The 26,023-nt window shown below is 43.9% G+C and overlaps 1 protein-coding gene across 1 annotated transcript in view; it reads left to right on the top strand.

Annotated features, from left to right (window-relative positions):
- Positions 1-23,731, top strand: part of SH3RF3 (SH3 domain containing ring finger 3) — a 221,561-nt gene extending 197,830 nt beyond the window's left edge. Inside the window, exon 4 of the mRNA XM_086934277.1 lies at positions 22,236-23,731. Coding sequence (XP_086790403.1) covers positions 22,236-22,404 — 169 coding nt within the window. The 3' untranslated portion in view covers positions 22,405-23,731. The remainder of the gene's footprint in view (positions 1-22,235) is intronic.
- The last annotated feature ends 2,292 nt before the right edge of the window (positions 23,732-26,023 follow it).

The raw sequence follows: 26,023 nt of genomic DNA, 5'->3' as shown, positions 1-26,023 counted from the left end.
CCTGTTCACTCTACTGATCACCATTACAAAAGTACTGTATTCTGCCACCATCACATTTGTGCTACTTAACACTTTTGTAAGGGCAGTAGCCCTTTAACACGTATGAGGGTAGAGCTCTGGGCGTCCCTCCCAGACCAACAGGACCACAATCCATGAGACGGGCCTAGACCATAGTGACCACAGCCCCAGGGACCCAGATATTGCTGCAACTGGGGCACTCAGGGCAGGGTTGCACATCTGTTACCATGAGGGGGACTTTTCTGCCCCAACAGGTATCATTCACAAGAAAGAATTATTGACAGAAATCTGCAAGTTTCCTCCTACTTTGGGACATACTTTTACATTTTTAAGGAAATCAGTTATGGATTTTGCAAACAAAAATCCAGATTTGTGTGTGCCTAGGTTGCAAATGATAGGTTTATTCAAATGGGCCTATGGTGTTGACGACACATACAACAAAGTTACTGGTTTAAAGTAATAGCTATTTTGTTTAGGGTTTCTAAAAAAAAGGCTACATATCTCCTTATATCTAATACATATGGGGTCCAAAGAGGGAGAATTGCACCCGAAGATCACTGGGCATTATGTTATATCATCAAGTTAAAATTACATAATAGTCAAAGTCACAAAAAAGTTGTAAATATGCTCCACTAGGGTTAATCCTACCTTTTGGAGCAAAATTCCGACCTTTTTTACAATTCAGTAAGAATTTCAGGAGCACAGTCACGGTTTCCCAATAGGACTCATAGGCATAAATATTTACATTTGCATTGCTCGCTATTTGAAATTCTGCCTGAGTGCTATTTTGTTTCCCTGCGGTGAAACCCTCCCTACATCTCACCAACTTTGGAGGTGCAAAGGATATGCAGCTGCCTTTTACAAAAGTGAGTCTAACCGTTCCAGGGTGGAAAACTGACTGGAAAAATGGCGATTTGACTCCCAGGCCTTAATGAGGTCCTGAGAAGGTTGATGTCAGGCGCAGTGACATGGCACCCTGAGGTTTGCCACTCTTTCTCCCCTCTCTTATCCCCCACTTCAGTGTCTGCAACGACTCCTAACCCTCTCAAGTTCATTACTAAATTCTCACATAGCCAGTCTGTTGAAGCAATAATTGGAAATTGAACGAATTAAATCTGATTCAGCACTATTTCAAGTGCTTTCAGAAATACAGCTTGGGGCGCCTCAAGGTCAAGGTCAATAATCTAACTCAAAGTTATAGTGACTTTATTCGGATTGATTCTTAATTTGGGTTCATTTGAATGGATATTTAATGCTGAGGTGACCCCTGAGATCCTTTGCTAGTTGTATATTGCCATGTTAAAATACATACCTCGCTAACACTAGACATAGAACTAAAATACAATTAAATATGCACTATCATAATAGTGTGCACTTCATGAATTATAAAACACACGTTTGCTGTTTGACTGCTTAGAAATTGGTTGTTTCTTCTAGCTGGCAATAATTGTGACATTGTAGTTCTAGAGCGGAGATCCCAAAACAGGATTTACTTTACCTCGAATCATTCATTTTGCATGCACCAAGAAGATACCAATGGCCTCTCATTAGCAGGCACTTAACTAAAAGGACTTGAGACCAAACATCACTGGCCTCACACCCACTGTCTAGCTTTACCTTTGTGCCATTTCTTAGCCATAGGTGAACATCTAGTCAAAATTAAAAGGTGGATTGCTTTCATTGTACAACTGTAACATAGCTAGGTGGGTGGATTCACCTGCTTCTTTCAGATGCATTAAGGTGATGTTCTTTTACGTGTGAAAACTATTTAATAAAACACGCAGACTCTCATCGTCCAATGGTCAAAAATATGTACATATCTGAGATGGCAAATGGGTATGGCTTATTAGTTATAGTCACAAACCACAAAGTAGTAGGGTGCTAGTGTCATATGAAAGGGCACAGGACCATGAGTCGGGTCCAGCATCCCCTATTAAGAGTCGCGTGGGGGCCGTTCAGAACGGGAAGACCATCCTTAACGGAAGAGGATGCCTCACACACATAATAGTGTCATGCTTCATTGTAGCATCCTCTCCCCACTCCGGTAAGATGGTACTACCGAGGCGGACTCGACCTCCGCGAAGACTTGGTGGTAGGAGGGAGTTCTAACATAAACTATTGGACAGTAACGGGATCCAGATGAGCTAACAATACCTTCGGGTTACTCAGTTATCACTTTTATATGTGAGGACCCTAGGAATGTTAAAATCCAATCTCATGACATGAGTCACAGAGCACAATGACTCATGCCCGCCTGGTATTTGACAACATGTTTCTGCCCTCACAGCTTAGCCTTAAAGGTCTTGGGCATTCATCAGGGCCAAGAGGATCCCTACAGTGTTATTCTAAGAGTCAGAAGGACCCTAGGTGTAAATATAAGTGAAACACCTACTAAGTGTCCCAATTGAATCCTACTTGGGCTATAAGCTTGTGGGCAAGTCTCCGTCTGTCTGGACATCAACATGGTGGCCTCAAACATTGGGCCCTCTACCTGTACCCAAGGATCAAGTTAAAAATCTCGAAATCTGGATCGATTCTAAAATCTCCTTCGAATATCACACCTGACGTGTGGCCGGAACCTGCTTTGGCATTCTGCGTAGTCTTAGAAAGACGCTTGATTTGCTCCCTGTGTCAGCTAGGAGGGCCCTGGTCCATGCCTTGGTTACTTCCCTTCCAGGCTGGACTATGGGAACGTCCTCTACTTGGGAGCGAATGTGAAGTGTCTTCAAAGACTACAGCATATTCAGAATGCTGCCGCCCGTCTGGTGCTGATGCTACCTAAGAGATCCGCTTCTAAAAAAGCTCTGGAGACTCTTTACTGGTTGCCTATTAGGGAGCGCAGCCAGTTTAAAGCTCTCTGCGTCAGCCATAGGATTGGGCAGGGGAAAGGCCCTTGTTTCCTGCGCAACTTGCTCACATCGTACACTCCTACTCGGCTGCTGCTGTCGCAGGGTGCTGGTTTGATGCAGATTCCTAAAACCAAAAGGGCCCGAATGGGAGGTAGATCCTTCCGTTTCCTGGCGACACGCAGATGGAATACCTTAACCCTCAGGCTCCGTGTGGAGACTTCGGAGGTGGCTTTCCGGAGGGAATTAAAAACTTTTCTTTTCCCTAGGGACTAGTTATGTGGACGGGATCACGGAACTGTAAAGGTGGGGTGCTGGGGCCATTCACTAGCGCGGGGACACACTGGTTAGTGTAACCAGGCGCTGTATAAGCTCAGGATTATTATTATTCCATAGATGACCTATTTAGGGAAAAACAGAAAAAACACAGGGGCATATGTACAAGCCACTATCGCCACGGGAATTTCACTTTTTTTGACGTTCCCATGGCGACAGGGGCTGCGTGGCGACGTGGCTTAACGCTTCCTTGTACATAAAGCACCCTTTCACACCATGTTTAGCATGAAAGGGGCGTGCAGTGGGTGTTGTGGTGGGCATTCCATCGCAACACCCATTGTTTTCAACACTGCCCCCTATGTACAAGGGTGGCGTACGTAGGAGGCAGCACCAAAATTAAGACCAGGAAAACCATGGTCTTAAGGTAGCAAAATGAGGAGAAATGCATTATTTCTCCTCGTTTTTGCTTTTTCCATGTGTGCCATAGTTTGTTTATGTGCAGGAAGGGACACCTTCCTAAACATAACCAATCCTCCCCTGCACATAGACACCCTGCATTCTAGTGCAAGGTTGCCTGCGTTTGCGCTAAGCTGTGAAACTTAGTAGTGCCATCGCAGGGGGAAATGCAAGGCTGCACCACATTCTTGTAAATATGGTGCAGCCATGCGTTTCCGAAGTGGTGGAGCGTGTCTTTAAGACCAGGAGGCTAATGACGCGCTCCCCCACTTCGTCGTACATATGGGCCACAGTATGTACACATGTGCCATAGAGTCATGAAGCCGCAAAACTGTCCGCTTGTATGTGAAACATTTTTTATTATTATTTCATATCCCTGCGATGAAGAAGTAAAGCTCTGCACTGTATTCTCTCAACTTTCGCTGTGATGCAAACCCATGCAATCTAAAATGATTCTTGTCTTCAGCAGCACAAATGTACCCAGTGTCATAATTGAATCTGTCAACACTGGAACAGCAATTCTGCAGTACGGCTTGCCGCAATTTACATAACCATTGTAATTTTAGGCTCTCGCGATGTAAGTGGTGTGTCATAGCAAATGGCAGTGTGATAGACTGCCTCCTTGCTGAAATCTCACCAGGAGAGCAGATGGTATTTACTTTGACTCAATGTGAAGGGAGGGGCAAGACAGACAGACATTCTTTCTTAGAAATTAAAAAGTAAAAAAATATATATATATATCAAGAAACTGCCGCAGTTTCTGACACAGATTTAATGCGTTTTTATGCATTATGCAAGGGTCAGGAACGTTGCTCCTTGTCAGTGTCGAGGTTTTTGCGAAGGCACGCATATGCCCAGAGGAAAAACTGGCGGGGCACCTGCAAAGGCTAGTTGTAATGAATGCTTGCGGCAGTGTTTGTATGCGCAGAGGCATAGATACCTCTGGTGCAGCAGGTGCAGTTCCCTTTGGGGTCTATTGAACTCTGATAATTGCTGTATTTTACTACACCAACAACAGTCAAAGGAGACATTTTCCTTGGTTGAACCATGACTTATGAACCATGACGTATGGCATCCTTAATCTATCACACTACTGTGTGTGAGAGTATATATACATATATATGACATGTGAACAAGGGAAAGTGGTGCCCGAAATGAGTCGGGAGGAAAACTGCAAAAAATACAGTTTCATTCATAAGCACAGGTGCACCACATATCGGAATTGTGAAATCTATATACCAAACTTATTACAAAGACAATGCGAATAATGTCCAATTTTTTAGAAAGATCCACTTTATTGTTCCATTTGTACGCAAAAACAGCCGATGCGTTTCGTCCCACATGGGACTTCTTCAGGGCGTGATAGATCCTTGTGGGCAAATCAGCCGGTAGTGTTGTGGTGAATAGATGTTGCGATGTCTGCTGTAAGTTGTACTGTCCGTATTAATATTTAAATGTATATAGTGAAGTATATCTATTTATTTCTTCAAAGGAGACAAGATCCCTGGTCATGGTGAATGGAGAGAAGGCTGTGGTAAAAACCCTATTAGTCCCAATGGTCGAGAGGCTTGTGTGAGTGGGGCGTGCACCTTCAAACTAATGTGCCACCTAAGACCCCTAATCGTCCCAACAGGAAGTGCACCCTCAAAATGATGTGCCACTTAGAGCCTGTTCTCCAAAGTTATTTGTCAAATCGGCGTTACAAGATGAGATTAAGAACCTTCTCTCTGACCACGGCCGACTCGCGGGAGCACGGAAATGCTCGATCAGTCTCCTTGGATGTCTGATAACATTCCTCCAGTCCGTATAGCACCTGGCATACAGTATTTGCCTGAAGATTGTGGTTCGTGGTTCCTTTGTTGTACGAAGTAGCGTGCACAACTCCGGTGAGCAGACGGAGGTTACATTTTCGATTTGCATACATATACATTGAGTGATGGATATGTTAGTCAGTTATAAGGCCACAAACCCCCTCCACTGGCCATTATCGGCCTCATGACCCCATCCCCTGAGCCAGGCCAATTAGTAAAAGGGGAGGGGAGTCATGCAGCCCCCTTCCCAGGCTTATTTTGTTTGCTTTTACGGCCGGGCCCAGGGGGATGGGATCCCTGGGCCAAAATTCTCCTGGGGGGCTCCATGCCCCCCGTATTAGTAAGGTCGCCATGGGATGGGGTCCCCAGGGCCACGGTTGGCCTGAAAGGAGTGCTGCATGCCCCCTTCCACTTTATATTAAGGCCCGGCCCTGGGACATGGGTTCCCCGGAACCGAAATCAGCCTGGGGAGGAAGGGAGGCACGGCCCCACTCCATTTCTGAACATTGGCCAGGCCACAGGGGATGTGGTCCCTGGGGCCAAAATAGTCCCGGCTGGGGGACGCATATCTGCCTCTTACTTAAGTTGTAAGGCAAGACCCTGGCGGACAGGATCCTCAGGGCCAAAATTGGCCTGTAAGGGGGACATGCCCCCCCTCCTCGTATTCAGCCAGGCTCCGGGGGATTGTGTCCCCAGGTCCAAAACCGGTCTGGGGATGGGTCCACGAGCGACCCCCCCGCCCCAAATTATATTTATAAATCCACCCCCAGGACCTGGCCCACCTTGGAGGGCATAAAGAAAACAAATGCCGGGACATTTTACAACAGATCCTCCCTGAATTTGATGTAAAAAAAAAGAAATTGCAACGCTTTATGGCCCCAGTCAGGGTCCGTGTTAGACCTCACCACCAGTCCTAAGGGGGTCAGACTATTCCTACCCTGCCCCTTCTGCGTTTTTTAGAGCTCTTTTGAGGGGGTGCTAGGGCGGAGTCCCATGCCCCAAGATGGCTGCCACCACTTCTAGGTTGAAATGGTGGCAGCCAATCAGATTTCATCATGCGATCTGTCAGATCCGCAGAGTCCCTAGATATGCATAAATCTTTTTCTTTGACAACTCCAAAACTACTCAATGGATTTACACCAAATTACAAAAAGCATTCTTTCTAGATCAAGATCTAGCTCCCTGCCAAATTAAGCGTTTTTCTTTACTTAAATCGTTTTTTAAAAGTTTTTACTTATTGTTAATAGGCGGGTGGGAGGCGGTAGCGGGCCACTGGGCTCCGCTGCGGAGTGTTCAGAGTTTTGCCTACTCCCCGTTCTCCGCGGAACGCAGAAGAGGCAAAACTCTGCACACTCCGCAGGCGGAGCGGAGCAGAGTTCTCCGCCCACGGTTAGTTAAAAATCCCTATGGGAAATCGCAAAACCCTTTTTTCTCAGCCCCCACTTGATGAATCACCCCAAAACTTGCCAAACTAGTTTAGAAAATGTTGTGAATATTCGTCAAATGACACTGAAGTTAGTAGCAAAATAAAAAATGCTTTACCTATGGAAACTAGGTCTAGGTCTTAACTATAATTACCTACTGGCAACTGCCAGTTGGTAATATATATATATATATATATATATATATATATACATGAAACGCGTCAGGCAGGACTTGATGAGTAAGCAAAGTTCCTTTCCACCGCTTGCGATGTATTTCTCCATTAAATGAAGTTGGCTACAGTTACTTACCTGTTGTGGGCTCCTCATTGCAAGCAACTTTTAAAGGTTGGATATATATATATATATATATATATATATATATATATATATATATATATATATATATATATATATATATATATATATATATATATAGTCTCCACTGTGTGGTTATGGCTAGGTCAGAGTTTTAATAGGAAGAGCACGTTTTGTCTTGTTAAGAATTTTTATGCCATTTGATGAATATTCATGAAACATTCTCATACAAAAGTCATCCACCTTGGTTTATTCCTGAAAAGTTGTGTGCCGATCTGTCTAGCAAGGGAGAGATAAAGAGGGCTCCCAAAACCTTAATTTCCCTTGTTAATCCCCCAAAAAAACTTTGCTCACTAATAAATAAAAAAGACGACTAAACCAAATTTGGCACATAGTTAGAATTTTAGTTTGAAACCATATTTTTTATTATTCAGCGTAAATCTGTCCTGCCAGTTTTAACAAAATTGGCATTTAAATAAGTGCTCAGGGGGTCATGAAGGGATTAAAAATGTAGGTGTAACTGTAGGAGAGTTGGTCCCGTGAGAGTCCCGCATGACCGTAATTTAAAAAAAATGGGGCCTACTGATTGGTCCAGGAAGTTTTTCTCTCTCTGGCCTTTTCAGTCATGTGACACTGAGGGATGTATGACGTTACAACGCATACTTTTACCACGCATACCATTACAACGCGGTATTTACAACGAATACCGTTACAACGCATAGCGCTTAGAGGTGCTGGATAGTGGTAAGTATAATTTTATATTCCAACTCCAGTCCCCGTGGACACTAGGGAAGGTGTTGGATATAAAATTATACTTATTCCCTATCCTAGAGCGCCCCCCAGCGCAATGCGTTGTAATGGTATGAGTGGTAATGCCTGCGTTGTAATGGTAGTGCGTGGTAAAAACTTTGTTGTAAACGTTGTATACCGACACTGAGTAATGTGATTGACACAGCTAGAAACAAAATACTGCAGCTGCCATTACATTACTTGGAGACTTGGTCCCAGAGCCCTGATTTGTTTTTCAAAAATCTGTAAAGGGGCAAGGGGGGGCATACTCATATGCCACAGGACCATGTGAACCCCCTTTCAGTTACAAACATAGAAAACATGATGGGCAACGGCAGCACAACAGACTATCGTGGGCAGTGTGCAGCAAGCTTACCATGGAGGGCAGCCAGGAGAGGCTGTGGCAGCACTACAGACCGCAAAGGGCAGGTGAAAGGAACAGCAAGCCGACCACGGAGGGCAAACTGGAGAGACAGAGGCAGCACAATGGCCACAAAGAGCATGAGCAAGGAGCAGAGAAAGCAAGCTGAACCACAGAGGTGGAGGTGGGAGGGGAGGGTTGACACAGCACAATGGACCACTGATGGCAAGATGGAGGGCCAGGGGAAGCTAGCCGACTATTAAGGATAGTTGGGGGCTGAGGTAGCACAATAGACCACGAAGGAAAGGATGGAAGGGCAGCAAGCTGAGCATGATGGGCTGGCGGCAGAGGCAGCACAACGGACCACCTAGCAGGGGCGACCTTAGGCATGTGCAAGCTGTGCACCTGCACAGGGCCACCAAACCCCAGGGGCCACCACACCAATATATATCCTTGATATAATAATCCTCTGAGGAAGGATACATATTTCCATGGCGGCCCCTGGCAGGGATTTGGCGGCCTCTGGCTCTGTTCCACTTCCAAACACCCTGACCTCTACCTCTTTACTGGCCTCGGCGCTCCGCCCTGCCCGGACCCCCTCTTCCGGGGCCCTTACCTACGCTCCCTGCCCAGGGCCATAATGAGCCTAGAGCCGCCCCTGCACCTAGGGCAAGAGTGAGTGGTCTGGGGAGTAAGCAGATCACAGAGAGCTGGTGGGAGTGACAGGGACAGCACAACGGACCACAGAGGGCAGAAGGGGGGAGCAGGGGCACCAAGCAGACCTAAGAGGGCAGATCAAAGGGCTGGGCAGATCACAAACAATGGAGTGCAACAGGGAGGGGGCAGGGGCAGCAAGCTGAGCATGGAAGGCAGGTGGCAGAAGAGCAGTGTCGAGAGAATGGAGAACAGACGGGAAGGGGCCATAGACAGCCAACTGGCCTCAAAGTGCTGGTCATAAGGGGCAGGAACAGCACATAGGAAGCGATGGGCAGGCAGGACGAAGACGGGCAGCAAGCTGACCATTTAGGGCAAGATGAGCTTAGAGGGCAGACCGTAAAGGCTTGGGCAGTGCAACGGACCACAGAGGGTTTGAGGAAGGAGTAGGGGAGACAAGCTGACCACAGAGGGCTAGTGAGTGGGAACAGGGCTGCAAGCTGATGATGAAGAGCAGGAGGAAGGAGCAGGGGAATCAAGCTGATATGGAGGGGAGGTGGGAGGGGCTGAGGCTGCACAGTAGACCATGGAGGGCAATAGGAAGGGACGGGGCATGCACACAGAAAATAGGGACATGTTCACAAGAATGGAAGGCGGGATGGAGGGAGGCTAGGGAAGGCAGCTGACCACATAGGGCATGTCGTAATGCGTATGGGCAGCAAGCTGGCTATGGAGGGGAGGCAGGTAGAGGATTAGAGACAGTGCAAGAATGAGTTGCCTGCAGGTGGGGGCATAGACAGGAGTAGCAGGCTTACCACATAGGGCAAGCCAGAATAAGCAGAGGCAGCGAACTGACCACAGAGGACAGGTGGCGGGGGGGCAAAGGCATGCCGCAGAGAACAGAGGGCATGCAGGAGGGAGGTAATGGGAAGAAAGCTGGCCATGGAGGAAAGGCCAGAATGGACAGGAGCACAAAGCTGAACATAAAGGGCAGGTGGGAGAGGCAGGGGTAGCAAGCTGACCACAAAGGGCAGGTAGGATTGGCAGGGACACTCCTACACCCAGAATAGAGGGTAGGTGGGTGGGGGCAAGGACAACAAGCTGACCACAGAAGGCAGGCCAGAATCTGCAGGGCAGCAAGCTGACCTCTCGGGGCAGGTGTGGAGGCAGGGGCATGCATATGGAGAATGGCAGGCAGGTGGGAGAGAGGCAGTGACAGGTGCAGCAAGATTATCACAGAGTGCCAGTGTCGGCCAGCTGTGCATTGATAACAGGCATAGAGAGGAGTAGAGGCAGTGCAAGAAAAATCAAGGGCAGGCGGGGCAAGGGCAGTGGTAGCAAGCTTACCACAAAGGCCAGCCTAAATGAGGAGGGAATGAGGCTGACCACATAGTGTAGGACGGAAGGGGCAGGGGCATGCACATTGAGAACAGAGGGCAGGTAGAAGGGGGGCAGAGGCAACAAGCTGACAACGGAGGACAGGTGGGGAGGGGCAGTGGCATAAACACAATGAATCGAGGGCAAGGAGGCAGGGGCTACAAGCTGACCATGGAAGGCAGATAGGAAAGGACAGGGGCCCACACATAGGCAATGGAGGGCTGGCGGGAGAGGAACAGGAGCAGCAAGCTGACCACGGAGGGCAGGTGGAAGCGAGAAGGGGCATGCACATGGAGAATAGAGGGCAGGCTGTAGTGGCGAAGGGGCATGGGCATCGAGCTGATAACAGAGGGCAGGCCAGAATGGGTAAGGCCATCAAGCTGACCACACAGAGAAACCGGGATGGGGTAGGAGCATGCACAAGGAGAATGGAGGACTGGCGGGAGCAAGCTAACCATGGAGGACAGACTGCAATGGATAGAGGCAGCGAGTTGACCTCTGAGGGCAGGCCAAATGAGCAGAATGGGCAAGCTGACCGTGAAGGGCATGCGAGAGGGAGCAGGGGCAGCACACAGGCAACAGAGGGAAGGCAGGAGGGGTGGAGGCAGCACATAAACAACAGAGTAGGTGCGAGGGGCAGAGGCAGTACATGGACAACAAAGGGCTGGCGGGAGGGGCATTGATAGCAAGCTGACAATGGAGGTAGACAGGAAGTTCAGGAGAAGCAAGCTGACAATGAAGGACAGCTAAGAGAGGCTAAGCAGCAGACTCTGTGGCCAACTGGTACTCTGCAAGACATAGGCCTTGTGCTGTGAGGATCGGCCCTTTCAGTGGGATGGGTGCGGGGTGAACCACTTCTTCACACTGCTGTAGGCTGGGGCTGGGTCTGGGCCACAACCCAACTTAGTATTACCAAATGCCATCCACAGTGTGGGTGTTGGCTGAATATGATAAAAATGGCACATCAATTCCCTGGAAAAAAACAAAGGTAAAACAAGAGCTATAGTTTGGTATGGTAATATGATTTTCCCTTACATTAACCCCTTCCGTGCTCCAATCGGCCGTTGGCTCCAGTGCTGCCATTGGCCAACGGCCGACGCAGCCCCGCCCGCCCTTTAGAACGCCTGCACCACGGCGGTTAAGGCGTTAAAAGGCCCCAGAAATTCACTGAAAAAAACAAATGTTAAAGTAATATTATAGTTAGATGGTCAAACACCATAACAAAACCACATATTCACCAATAATAGTTCAGTGAGCTACCTGGAACTGTGTCCCCACCATGCACTGCTTATGACCTTACATATTGCATCCCTCATGACATGCTAAATGACACAATTGATGACTCTACTGATGACATCTCAAATGACATCATTGAAGATATTACTGGTGCATCTCAGTTTCTCAGAAGAGCAGCATGTATCATTATCTGCTCTTTCATGTACAGCAACGTAATGACCCAAGGCTGTGATTATTGCAAGCATTTTACTCTCCACTTGTTTTTTGTTTTAAGAGAGACACCCTTTGTGCCAGGGGTGTGCCCAGATAAGGGCTCTGTGATTACTGTGCTATATCACTCAAACTGCACCTCACTGATGAGGCCCAAGTAGGATGAAAGTGGCCTGGGGTTGATTGTGTTCCTTTCTAAATGTGAAGCAGACAGCAGTTTGGGCTGGGCATTTCCTGTTGGAGTAGAGACAAGACTGATTTCCATAGGATCGGTCCCAAAAGCAATAGACTGGGTAATTGCCAGTGGCTGAGATTAATTCAAGTATTCTGACCATCACTGTTTTGCAACATAAAATACCTGCATTTTTGTAGGTAACCAATGAAGTGTTAAAGAAATACTTCGCTAATGAACTATCAGGAAAGTGCTAATGCGCACACTCACATGTATTGTGCTGTTTCCGACATGGAATGAACCATTTTCTGTGTGATGTAGTATACAGTCATCTTTGAAGATTGCCCATAAGGAAAATAGGAATTCCAACAGGACAAAAATGTCAAATGTGTATCTTCCTTCCATAGTGCGGGTCAGCTGAACCCCCTCGCAACTGAAAGGAAGGGGAGTGAGTTCAGTCAATCAATCATAAACTTTATTCGATTTGACAAGCAAATCATAAAAGCACATAGGAATGAGTTATATTTAATTCTGGAAGAGATATTAGTTTATCCTTGATAGTTATTTCTGCTCTCACGGCAGTCTGTGAGGCCTCTTGAATGAGAAAAAGGCAACTGGGCCACTGTGTAGTGTAGAAAAGTAACTTTGTTCCTCCGTTTCCAGTCTGCTCATGATGACTTCAGCGACAGTGACTCACCACTGTGGTGTCTACAGGCCTCCTGGTGACTCTTCTTTTGAGCAGGATGCATGACTTCCCATCCTGCTGGGATCATTTGGTGAGATGTCAACATCACTGAGGAGGTTATGAAGTGAATCACCGCAGCGGGTCTGCGCCTGTGGGTTAAACAGTGATGAATGTGGTTGGTGAAAGTAATGAGACACTCACTGGCCTGGTTTCCCTTTAAGATCCACAGAGACATTTCATAAAGTTGCAGTAAACTTTGTCTACCTCTCTGTTCTTATATCATATGCTCTTCCACTGTGCTTGTGTTGAAGTTAAGAGAGGTGAACAGTTGTCTAGAGGAGGGGAAAGGTTTGTACAGAGGGAGTGTGATACCATTGAAGTCAGAGGAGGTGTGAGGAACTTGAGTGGAGGGTGAGGAAGGTTCCCTGACCAGGTTGAAGTCATGGAGTTCTTTGGCTTGTCTGGACATGATTTTATAGAGGGTCATCTTTATAAAGGAAGGTGCCCGCTAAGACATGCTTTATGAGGTCTGGGACAAGGGGGAACATCTACAAGAATTGCAATGAACTGTCCCACATGACCTGTATTGCTTCCTGTGGGGCCTTGATTAGCTCCCAAAGCTGGCCATGGTGTGAAAAGTCTATACAGCTACACCATTTTTCCCTTGTATCATTTTAATGGTATTTCTTTTTATCATTATTATCAATTTTTCTTTTATTTATCTTTGTATATTGTACTTTACTTGATTGAAAAAATAGAAAGTGAATGCAATATATACAGTGCTATACAATAATATGTGCACAGTGCAATACAATTGATAATATCAATTCATTAAATTTTATATACAAAGAACTTCTCATTTTTTGAGACACAAGGAACCATGTATATACATTATTTCATTAAAAAAATACTCATTCATAGCAATATTCATGCCCCATATTGGCCAAACCATTCATTCCTCATACTCCCCACAGTCATTCCCACAACTTTTGCCATTCATGCTTATTGCAACCATTATTTTACAATTACTGTCTAAAGACAACAGGGAAGTGACTATTTGCTGAACCGTTGCTGTGTTGTTGGTCCGAATCTTGTAAAGTTCGGTCTACGTTTTTTTCGGTGGTCACGATGTAAAATCTCCATCTTCTACAGGACCAGCTGAGATCGTACCTCATGAAATGACTGAACAACATGGGGGGCACCTGTAAATAATAATATATCTTTAAAGACCAGCCTAGTTATACCAACTTATTCAAATAGGAACCATATCCAGTGTTGTTTCTGCACCAACAAAAAAGCTTACACCAATGAACTGAAATAGAAAAAGATTGTAATGAAAAGTAGAAGAAAGCGTCAGATATATTTTGGCCAAAGTGGTTTCCCGATACAGCTTACCTTATATCCCATAAAAGGCAAAAGGTTGTGCAGCATGACTGTCTGTGATCTCATGTTTTTCCAGTTGTGTACATGTACCACAGAATTCCAATTTTAGTCTCATAACTTTGATAAAAAGAAATAAAATTAAAATGATACAAGGGAAAAATGGTGTAGCTGTATAGACTTTTAACACCACGGCCAGCTACGGGAGCTAATCAAGGCCCCACAGGAATCAATACAGGTCGAGTGTTACAGTTCATAGCTATTCTAACGAGGCTCATCTACAAATGAGGATAATAGGAGAGGTATGAAAAAAGCCTTTCATGCATCATGCATGATCCCTGTATCCAGGACCTAAATTAAGAACATAGGACCTGATTTAGAGTTCAGCAGACGGGTTACTCTGTCCCAAATGTGAGGGATGTCCCGTCCGCTGTATTACAAGTGCACTATATCAAATGGCACTTGTAATAGTGCAGAAAGGATATCAGACATGTTTGTGACAGAGTAACTCATCCGCCAAACTCTAAATCAGGCCCGTAGCCTAACTGCATAGGGATGTCACACAGAACAGTGTAGAAGAGTCGCTAAACAGTAAATCTCGAGCAGAAGGAGGTGCGCCTATGCATTCAGAGGCAAAGTGTGAATTACGGCACATTGCTGTAGGCTTTCCTTAGAGCCTCACTATATGACATTCAAAACTACCTCCATCAAACACCTGTCATTATGGTCACTGGTTAGAGAACACACATTCCCTAGGACAATTTTCAAAAGTGCCACCCTCTGACCGCGCTTTATTAAAAGCATGGGCATGCAACTTCTCATGAGGAACATTTGTGATGGAGTGGATGCCTGCAAGAACAGCAGAGAATGGGGCTTATCAGAGAATAATTAAATGCTAATTAAATGAGGAAAGATAAGCAAGTCGGCAAGTCGGCAGGGGGCTTCTATACCCCCACCCTTCGTCCAAAGTCTTTGTGACCTCTTCCAGTGCCAGAAATAACTAGCAGGAGTGAAGGATGCCCATTGCTTAAGGGTAGGTTAACAACCCCACACCTTGTTGGCCCTTTAATAATTCTGCACCCTATGCAATATGTAGCCAATATTCGTAAACCAGATTTGCTCCTGTGCTGACAATACGCAGATCTATGTACGTTTAGATGGGGCCACTGATGCCTTTTACACAATAAAAAATAATTTTCATGAAAAGAGACTGGTGGTTTTAGTGGTCAAACATGCAGCACACCACACAATGGAAGTAACGCTGGTAGGACCTAAGCATATGCATGTTTCACGCACAAAACTTCAGTTTATTTTGCATCTCAAGGATGAGTTTGTCCCCCCCGCCCCAAATTGACAAGGTGACCAAGAATTGTTGACTTAAATTTTGCCAGCTTTGTAAGGTGTTTTATTATATTCTGAGGTGGCGTCATAAAACCATAGTGGGAAGCCTAATCATGGCAACCCCAGATTTTGGAAATGCTTCTTGTGGGGGCGTCCAGCCTGTCAACAGATGCAGCTGCAGTGACCACAGAGCGCAGCAGCATGTCTTATCTTCAAACTGTGCAGTATGGTCCCAGTCTCACATCTGCAGACTTCATTTCATTGGTTGCTGGTTAGGTGGTATCAATGTTAAAATCTTGTTAGGACAAAATGCAAATTACAGTGACCAGAATTTTTCTGAGCCTGGTCCTGAATTTTGGAAAGCATTAACCTTACACACACGGACGGAGAATTCCCTCCATTTTTTTTGTTTTTTGTAAAGCATTAAAAACATGATGGTGCTGCTAATTCGCTTGATTGAACTCTGCATGATTTTGGCCCCACAACTTCTGTCCTTTCTGGCACATAGATCAGTGCTTAATTTGTGAAAGAATAAGTACCAGAGCCCCTGTCAGAAGACAACTGCAGCTTGCTTCACCCACTGCCAGCACAGCCAATGACATTACCGACACAACTACTAAGCATCACATGCCTTCAAGTGTGACTCTTCAGACTATTCCAACCCCTCTAGAGCTATAAGAATGTCTTGGGAGGCAGACATTAATCATTTTTTAAAGATATATTGACTTAACAAACAACTGTTGTTGTGCTTGTCTCTAAATTAGACAAACAGCACCACCATGTGGCAGACTATCATAACTGCCAGTATTGACAAGTAAGTGCTGGTGCCAAGCACCGGAAACCACAGGCTCAAATTAGGCACTAACATAGATAAAGTTCAGTTTGCTTAGTGTGTTATATAGATATATAAAAATATATGTAATAAATACATCCGGGCAGCAGTTGATGACACATTGGGTGACATCTGGGGTTCACTGGTGCACTGTCCCCCTTTACAACCAAACTTTGCCCTGGTGTTGTCATGATCTCACCCATGCTAGTTACGTAACAAGCAGTGATTGTTGATTGATGCACAGTGGGATAAAACATTGTCTGCAGGTACTTTGTGAAGCTATGTAACCCATCACTTTTTTCATTTTTTTCCCTTTCAAATACCCCTGTTTTTCTTTTTTTGGCATTGTCCAGGGGTTCCTAGTTTAATGGTTCCGGTAGCTCTAATCTTCCCATATACACCATGAGTGTACCCTCTCTTTTAGTCTTGTGTGAGTAAACCTTCTCTACACCCAAAGACACAGACTCCTAGGACCTAGTTGGTAGCAGTTCATAAAGGTTTTGGGGGTCATCTATCCTGAATCCTATGGCAGATGCCTTCTGCTCCAAAGTAATGATTTAGATAACCCTCTTCCAGTTACAAAACCCTTTTTCCTTAAGACTTGATCATGAACACCACTTCCAATGCTTATGAGAAAATTGTTGTAGTGACCAGAGTGTTTACAGCAAGGGATTGATCACAGACACTGTTGAAGATTTAATTTTGTGTTTTTCCAATTGATGATCATGAACATCAAACTATCAAGGATATGAGATGAACGCTGCCTATAAAAATGATAGTCAGTCCATCCCCCACTTCTCCCCTTTCGCCTTTTCCAATGGATATCTCGGTGGGAAACACAAATGTTCCCACCAGAGATGGCTCCCGTGACTTGAAAACTGTCTGGCGGCATGTCACCATGACAACTCCCCTTGCCTGGTGGTCATTACCAATCTCAGCGCGAGCAACAAGGGCAGGAGTTAGTGACAAGTTATGTTTTTATTAGTTTAAATCTATGTTAAATGCAACTATGATTTTCCTGATTTTGTATTGAGGTTTTCGCATAAAAACTACCATAAGACATTAACAAATTTGCTGGATGATCAGTACTTTACCCTCCAGAGGCACATATTAAACATTAACAAGGTGTATTCTCTATAATGTATCCCAGACTCCTTTCACAGGCTCCCATATTAAAATAATTCAGAACTGTGGACAGCACCAGAGTGATCCATTTTGCTGGAAGTCCACAGGACAGCATTGATCTATTGTTTGATATAAGAGATGTTCGAGAGAACCAAAGTTTGTGACTGCCTAGTGATCATGTCTATAACATTTGGGATGACATCTTTGTAACGCTTTTGTTACAGAATAATAGTTCTCCTCGTTTCTTTACATTTTTACAGCGTGACAAGCATAAAGTGTATTTAAGTGCTATACTTTTTGCAAAAACCCTTACCCCACTTGGATATTCCGGGCCTATTCGCTAAGGGTGTTGCATATCTGCACCTGTAGGATGCACATGGGTATATATTTATGGTATGTTCCAGTCACAGCATTCTCGTGATCCTGGGAAGATCGTGTGAATTCCTTTTTATGTCTGGCTTAAGCCAAGACCTTTTAATTTCACTAAAAGTATACACAGTGTACTTACTTACAGGGGGTGTCAGCCACTCCTCTTCATATTGGTCTGTTATTGTATTGTTCACATTCTCCTTCTGCCTGCTCACTGCAGAATACAACCCACCTCAGCCATTGACTAACTTCACTGTAATTCACAGAATTGTTCTCTTTCATAAGGAGCACATCTGCACACAAAGTATTCCCCTCAGTGCCAGGTACAATATGACAATGTGTGCTTTTTTTAGATAAAAAAATGGATCACTCACACAATATCAAGGTAAACAATATCGTTTGACACAAATATTGTGTCAAAAATATAGTTTGCCAAAATATCGTATCCGTATACTTATAATGTTAAGTATAAAAATATCAGTAATAAAATCTTGTTTAATACTATTATCGTCCAAAAACATACCAACACATTGTTTCTTTAAATATATTTATACAACATATATATGTTTGCAGAGAGGTGTTGAGAGGCCATGCCCCTTTTTACACCTCTCTGCAACAAAGCTCTGTGGCTCTTACTGGAGGTAGCTGGTGGGCTAGTATCCCCCCAGGGACCCTCAGGACTCAAGGGGACTTAATCCACCAATTTCCAACGCACCAGAGGGTGCATTTGCACAGTGGTGCAGGGAGGGGGCATGGCCTGATGTGACAAGTGTGCAAAAGAGCCACGTGGCGTGTTTTAAGGTGGGGGATTACGTTCCCAAGAATCTTGAGGGTTCCTGAGGGCCAACTAGCCCACCAGGTACCTCCAGTATGCGCCAGGGAGCTGAATTGCAGAGAGGTGTTAAGAGGCCATGTCCCTTTTTACACCTCTCTGCAAAGCGGCTCTGTGGTGCTTACTGGAGGTACCTGGTGGGCTAGTTGGCCCCCAGGGACCATCAGGACTCAAGCAAAATTAATCCCCCAACTTAAAACGTGCCAGGGGCGCATTTGCACAGTGGTGAAGGGAGGGGGTGGGCCCTAACATAGCAAGTGTGCAAACGCGCCCTGTGGCGCGATTTAAGTTGAGCGATTAAGACTCCTAGAATCCTGAGGGTCCCTGGGTGCCAAGTAGCCCACCAGATACCTCCAGTAAGCGCCAGGGAGCTGCGTTGCAGAGAGGTGGTCCAAGGCCATGTCCCTTTTTACACCACTCTGCAACGCAGCTCTGTGGCGCTTACTGGAGGTAGCTGGTGGGATAGTGACAAAGCGGAATGGGCCGCGACACGCGTCGAGCAGTGATACTGGAGATACTGCTATGAAATAAAATAACAACAAATTTAATTGGAGTTTGGTGACTTTTGGTGGAGAGAGCTGGGAGTGCGCAGGACCCTTTTTGCGTGCGCGCAAAAAAACAGAATTATATATATATATATATATAATATATTCTAAGCAGTAAATCTTAAATATTTTAGCACATAACATTCATATGCTGAAAATTTCATAAATTAAACTAATACTTAATATAAATACATACTTATATAAACACAGACACAAATATATGTGTTTAACCATTTAATTACAAAATATGAAATAAATTACCAAATAAATAAACTAATATAATTACACAAAAATATGAATATATAAAAAGAATAGAAAATACAAAATAAACTAATTACAAAAAAAAAGGTCTAACCAATATTTGGAAAAATATTTGAGTTAAGGAACATTAGATATACTTTTCCCACTCCAGTTTATGCAACAATAGGGAAGTGTAGGACTTTGGATGGGTTACATTTACTATTCCCACTCCAAATAGCGCAACTGTAAGTAAACTATAAGTAGAAAGAAAATATCAATTATGCAAACAATAGTAACACATACAATTATTATATGAACTAAAACACACTAAAATAATTGAAAAACAATATTTTTTATAATTATCTTACTTAAAAACTATATTATTTACCTAAAAAAATGATATTCTTGACAGCCATATTCTTACATCACAATATTTTTGTATCATAATATTTTACGTCTGATATTTCTGTCTCCCAATATTTACAACTCGATATTTTGTCGAAACACTCAAAAAAAGTTTTAAATATTTTTGCTTGTAGCCAATCTTTTGTTTTTTAATTGCCTGTTGCCCAGCCATTCCTACAACAAAAAAGTTAAAAAACATGACAATCCAGGCATTGACAAAGCCAAACATTTGGAAGCCAAGCTCAGACCTATTGGCTTTACCAATGCTTGTTTAGTTCTAGTGTTGTCCAATACTTTTACTTCCTAAAATCTATATTTTCCCTGAGCAGGCATAAAGAGTAGAAATGTTTACATTTCTCCTTGTGTTTTTTCTCTTCACCAATGTGTGCTGCATTCTACAGCACACGTACAAACAGGAAAAGCCTTAAAGCATAGTTTTCGAATGGGAAGGGACCCCTACCTGCACCAAAACTATGGTGACCACAACGCAGACACCCTTGCACTAAAGTGTCTGAGTTAGTGCATGGCAGCCAAAAGAGCAGAACAGCGCCACATCCTAGTGCTCTTCAGCTTCTCATGCAATGCAGCGTAGCAACTTCAGTTGCTGCATTGCACGATTTATTCGTCAATCTGGACCTATATGTTCCTATGGGCTGCATGAGGACTGATTAGGAAGCAACACCTTTCACAATATTTTCCATATTTACAAAATAATATCAGCCTTGAGGTCTGTTTGCATGTTTAATGATCGTCTGCAATGAAAATAAAAGTTTCACATAAGCATCCTGGTAAGCATGACCATGCAAGAGTTTGGGACAGAATTATTACATTTAGCGCGACAAAGTGCAGAAATCAATGTTGCTGCACTGTGCTGTGCAAGAGGGAGCATGCAGCACAGAGCCATATTTATTAAAAATGGTCTGCCCCTGGTGTCATCAGCTATAAAAGCTGCCTGGCGCCACCCACAACCTTTGCACCTTGGTGCAGAGGTGTGTGCTTACTGTCCAGTGTAGGATGTGCACTGGAAGCATATTTTTCTATTACAAAATACTACACCTAGATTCATTCTGAATTATTCCACAGATTGCATGTGTGCTGTGCAGTGGAATGTTTGGAGAAATTAAAACATTTCTTCTTGTTAGTGCAGCGTCTGCTTCAAGGAGGCGTGGCCTCTCTATCTTTGTAGACCATACTATGCATCATAACCTATCGGTGCATGCACTGATCCGCTAAAGTGACACTCAAGTGACGCCCTCTTGTACGGCTACTCAGAGCTGCGTAAAGGCTATTTGTGCCAGTGCTTAATTTGAGTCTGTGTTTTCCAGTGCTTGTCACATGCATTTAACTGTTAACACCGGCAGTTATGACAGTCTACCACATGGTGGCGCTGCATATCCACTTTAGAGATGAGGACAACAGTTGTTTATTCGTTCAAAATACAGTAAAAATGACTAATGCCTGCCGCTAAAGCCATTCTTATAATGTTGGGAGCCTGGAATAGTCTGTATTGTCACACTTGTTGGAGTGTGATGGTTAATGGTTGTGCTGGGACTGTCACTGGCAGCGCTGGCAGGGGCATTTGGTGGTGCAAGCTCCAATTGCATCCTGACGAGGGCACTGGCACTTATTTTTTTTTTTTTTTTTACAAAATAAGCACCTTTCCAGCGCAAAATACCTTTTGTTCTGGAAAGTAAATACCCTTACACTGTTTGCATTGCTTTGCATGACTTTGCTTGACTTTACATGATTTTGTGCCCGCACAGCCTCATTGTAAATCTGGCCTTTGTCTTCGAATTTAAATCATTTCCAAACATCCTTATCGTTGTGTCCAGTAAGCGTACAGAGACAAAAGTATCTGCTCGTTACCTGTGGTTTTAAACAGTGCAATTCCCTGTTATCGAAGCATCTTGTTACATTTATTTCCTAATGTTGGATCCGCCTGTATGTATTTTTTTAATACTGTGTTATTATGGCTCCCTCTAGTGTCGCAGCAAGATAAAACATGCTATTTCACAATTACACCAGAAACCCGCCAAAAATCATGTGAATTTTGACTAAAAACTATTTAACGAATACAAAAAAGAGGAACATTATTTGTTGTTCGTGGGACGCTTTAAGAAGCACGTGCTTTAGAGTGCTATAAACAATATCCATGAATGGAGATTGATACAGGGGTTTTCATTTGTCACTTGTGTGCGATTTTTTTTTAATTCTACATCACCACCCCACTCACCATTTCTTTGACATATTTCAGTTATTTACTGATGCGTTATAAAGCTCGATACTGAAACAATCACACAGTAGATAAAGATTCATTTTATTACTAAATGAATTTGTGTGCGTTTTATGACAAGGTTCTTTACTCATAAAACACAAATATTATGTTAAAACGTGTGCTGAACATATATCGAATTATACCTAGGAAAAGTTAACAGCTGACTATTGGTTATAAAAAAATACAACAAGAACTGATCATGTCAAAAAATTAACTATGTAAAAACTTTATTTTAATTTTAAATTGCTTCTGTCTCCACAGATACCGCGTGGTGGTTCCGTATCCGCCACAGAGTGAGGCGGAGATTGAGCTGAAGGAAGGCGACGTTGTGTTTGTGCACAAGAAGCGCGAAGATGGCTGGTACAAAGGAACGCTGCAGCGGAACGGAAGAACAGGGCTTTTCCCCGGAAGCTTTGTAGAGAGTTTCTGATGAACGCCTACATTCCAGCAGAGGTCTGGAGACCAAGTTTTTTAATCTGCCATGGCTTACGACCTTCCAAAGGAACGCCGGCGTCACACAACTAAAAAAGTTGGCAAAGGATCTTGTTTCGCTGGAGAACAAGCACAAGAAGACAGAGCAAAGGGAATTGTCACTCAATCTACTGCCAATGTTACTTCCAAAGACTCACATCACAGCTCTGGAGAAGTCGTACCAGCTGCCGCTGTGCCGCCAGGACACCGCGCAAATGAACGCAGGCATACAGCGGTATGTTGAAGTAGTGCCTTCCACTTGGAGTCCCACACTGAGGGAATGCACATTTGGACTGTATCTACCAATTATGTAAATTAGTGGAAATATCTTTCAAAATGTACTTTCTTTTACTGTAATTTATTTATCCAAGCTGCAGTGTTGTTATCAATGGCCTACACAAGACACCAGGAGGCAATGGAAGGCTAGGCTCAAAGGCTCTTACAGTCTCATTGATTGGACAATGACCTGCACAGCATCAGAGGAGCTGGGACAAGCCTACATGGGCAGAGAAACTGATGTGCCATATCAGTTATTCAAGTTTTAAGCACATTCAAAACTTTTCATCGGGTTCGACTTTGCGCAAAACAAAACCTTGTTGTGTTTTTTCGGTTGACGCAGAAAGTTATGGGGGGATGAGATGAAAGCAACTTGAGACAGAATCCTAACTGTGTGATCATAAAGGGAAGAATTATAAATTCACAATGCTAGTATCATCAACTCTTCAACATATACCTCAACCAATTAGTGCAGAGTGTATGCATTTAACATGGTAAGAACAACAAAGGTGAACAAAGGTGTGTCATAGCCACCATTTAAAACATGTTTACATGTTCCTTACACCTAGTAGCAATTTTTGATTATTGTTTAAATCCTGTATTGGCGCATATACATATCCCTTGTACCGTTTTGATAACTTGAGCTGTCATATCCATTTTTTCATACAGGAGATACATTTTAAATTAAAGAGAGGTGCTGGAATTTCTATCTCTACCTATATCTGTATCACATTTTTGTTACAATTCCCAGCACTGTATTTTTAATACAAAATCAGTCATAGCCTAGTTCTACTCAGAATCATACGACCGCAAAGTCTTTATATTTCTGCTTAAAAAATACAGTATTTGTAACACTGTGGGGCAAGAAGACAAATTACAAAAATATAAAATAATCTAATATGAAACTGTCATGCCCAAATAAACCATGACTTGTGTATTCCATTGAAAAAAAGCATTAATATATTATATAATTTGATGTGTTACTTCTGAATTGTACATTAGAAAATGCAAGCTCCTTCTAGGTCAATATTTAATTTATAGAGTATTTGTGGCTTTCTCTGTGGTTGTTTTGCAGTACCACCCAACGCTCGCTCTCTGATTTCTCAGCTCACTTCAGTGTGTCCATCACTGGCACTTGCTCATGGCCTCTATTCAGAGGACCAGTGTTGTATATGCTGATGAAGCTTGATAGCCACTAAAAGCCGAAAGAGGTAAAGACAAACTGGTAAACTCTGGAGTGGAGAGAAGGCACTGTGAAAAGAACCAACATTACCACTAGGAAACATTTTCTAGTGAACACTGTGGTCTCTCCTTAAACAATGTGTTTTAATTCATAGTTGGCAAAAATGTAGGGCCTCATTTGGATGTCAGTCGGAAAGCCTCTGACCCTTTCCGACCAACATTCAAGGATTGACTTCTGACTGCCTAATAACAATGTAGGTGGTTGGAAGTCAAACTGGCCGATCATTCTGGCTGGATTCCGACGGGCTAAAGGAGCCTGCAGGGCACTCAGAACGGGCACGTAATCCCTTAGGGGCAGCGTTTCCACCAGCAGGATTACGATGTTAGTTTACCACAGGCTTTTCATGTCAGGCTTTCCGACATGAAAGCCTGTCAGAAAGCAACTTTGGGGGCTCCTAGCAGTGCCCCATGCCTCTGCACCCTCCGGTTGGGGGCCTGCGGTGCACCTACGGTGCCCCCTGTAAATCCCTGCACCCTGTGGCAGGCACTATGTGGTGCCTGGCTCTGGGTGCAGGGATTTACTCAAACTCCCATTTCTCAATGAGAGCTTGTGCTGCAGGTGGAAACAGCCCACAGCACAAGCTCCCATAGCAAAATTGGAGTCTGCGACTGCACCATCTGCGGTCGCATTGTAATTAGGTGGTCAGAAGCGCCGACATACGGTTGGTCGGTTCCAACACCTAAATTGTGTCCGCCCGACATCGTAATTAGGCCCTTAGTATGTAAACAATTAGTTGGAAAAACGTTTGAAATTATAACATTTCCCATTGCCACAACTTACTATTGCCATGACTTGGTTCTAGCTTTCATATCAGGTCTGTAATTAGCATGGTAAAACTTCACAATTTATGAATTTGGAAATGAAGGTTATGCTCGAGACTGAAACTCGGACTAGGACGAGGACGAGGTTGTAATTTTTTTTTGTTTTGACCAATCTTTATGTATCTAAAAGTTTTCATCCAAAATATAAAATGCAAAACCCTCAATCCAACATACAGAATTATAATGAACATTCTCTAATGTGTATTTATTAATCCTGCGCTCACCCCAGGGGACAGCTTGGATCAGAATAACAGATGTTTATTATTGCAAAACTCAGTAGTTATTGAACATTACCACTGCCTAGTTGAAATACAATTGCTTCACTTGCAGTTAAACCCTGTGCTGTGTTACCACCCAATTCCAAGTATTTCAAGTTGGAATGGGCAATTATATGCAGCTTTGGATCTACTTAACAAGTTTTGCTTGCAAACATTTACACTGGCCCTTACACAATGTTTGTCCCACTCGAAATCCAATACTAGTCACAATGACATTTGCACCCGATTGCAGATTTACCATGACTCAGAATGAGTACAATATACATTTAAAAGTTTTAAACATAAACCCATGTGTACTAAGACGTTGCCTCAATCCTAAGGTGGCAGAAAGTGGCAACTGAGATTTACTATAGAATGCAATATGTGTATTGTACTAGACAGGTGCACTTTACTCAGCATAAAAAAAGTATTTGTATCAAGGGGCATTTTGTAGACATCTCAAGAAAAATACCCGTAAGATTTGATGGTTGTATGACAGAGGCACACATGGCTAAACCACGCGTGCCTGTACTATGCTGCCTAAACCACAAATGCATCTGAACAACGTATTCCTTTAACATGCATGCCGTTAAAACGCATGGCTTTCGCACACAATTTTGTTATAAAGGCATGACTGCTATAGGGATGTGTGGTAAAGGTCCCACCCTATGCCACCTGCCCCTAGCCCTAACAACTACCCCAATGCCAAGAGCCCTATAAAGTACGTGCCCCTGAACACTTAAAATTGCCAGAGTCCTAAAAAGTACCCTGAACCCCAAACACTAAAAACGAACCCCCCCCCCCAGTCCTAAAAGCAACTCCGCCCACCCCAGCCCTGAAAACAACCAAGACTCCTTAACCCTGAGCCCTAAAAACTACCCCCAACCCTTAAAAACTACCCCCCCAAACTCCAAACCCGCCCCAGCCCCACTTACCTCACTGCATCCTCTCCCAATCCTTCCTGTTCTTGGGCCCGCCCAT

The sequence above is a fragment of the Lissotriton vulgaris genome, chromosome 8 (assembly GCF_964263255.1).
Source record: "Lissotriton vulgaris chromosome 8, aLisVul1.2, whole genome shotgun sequence".
NCBI classification, from domain to species: domain Eukaryota; kingdom Metazoa; phylum Chordata; class Amphibia; order Caudata; family Salamandridae; genus Lissotriton; species Lissotriton vulgaris.
Note: the sequence above shows the minus strand (reverse complement) of the source record. Positions and strands in the feature narration are given on the sequence as shown.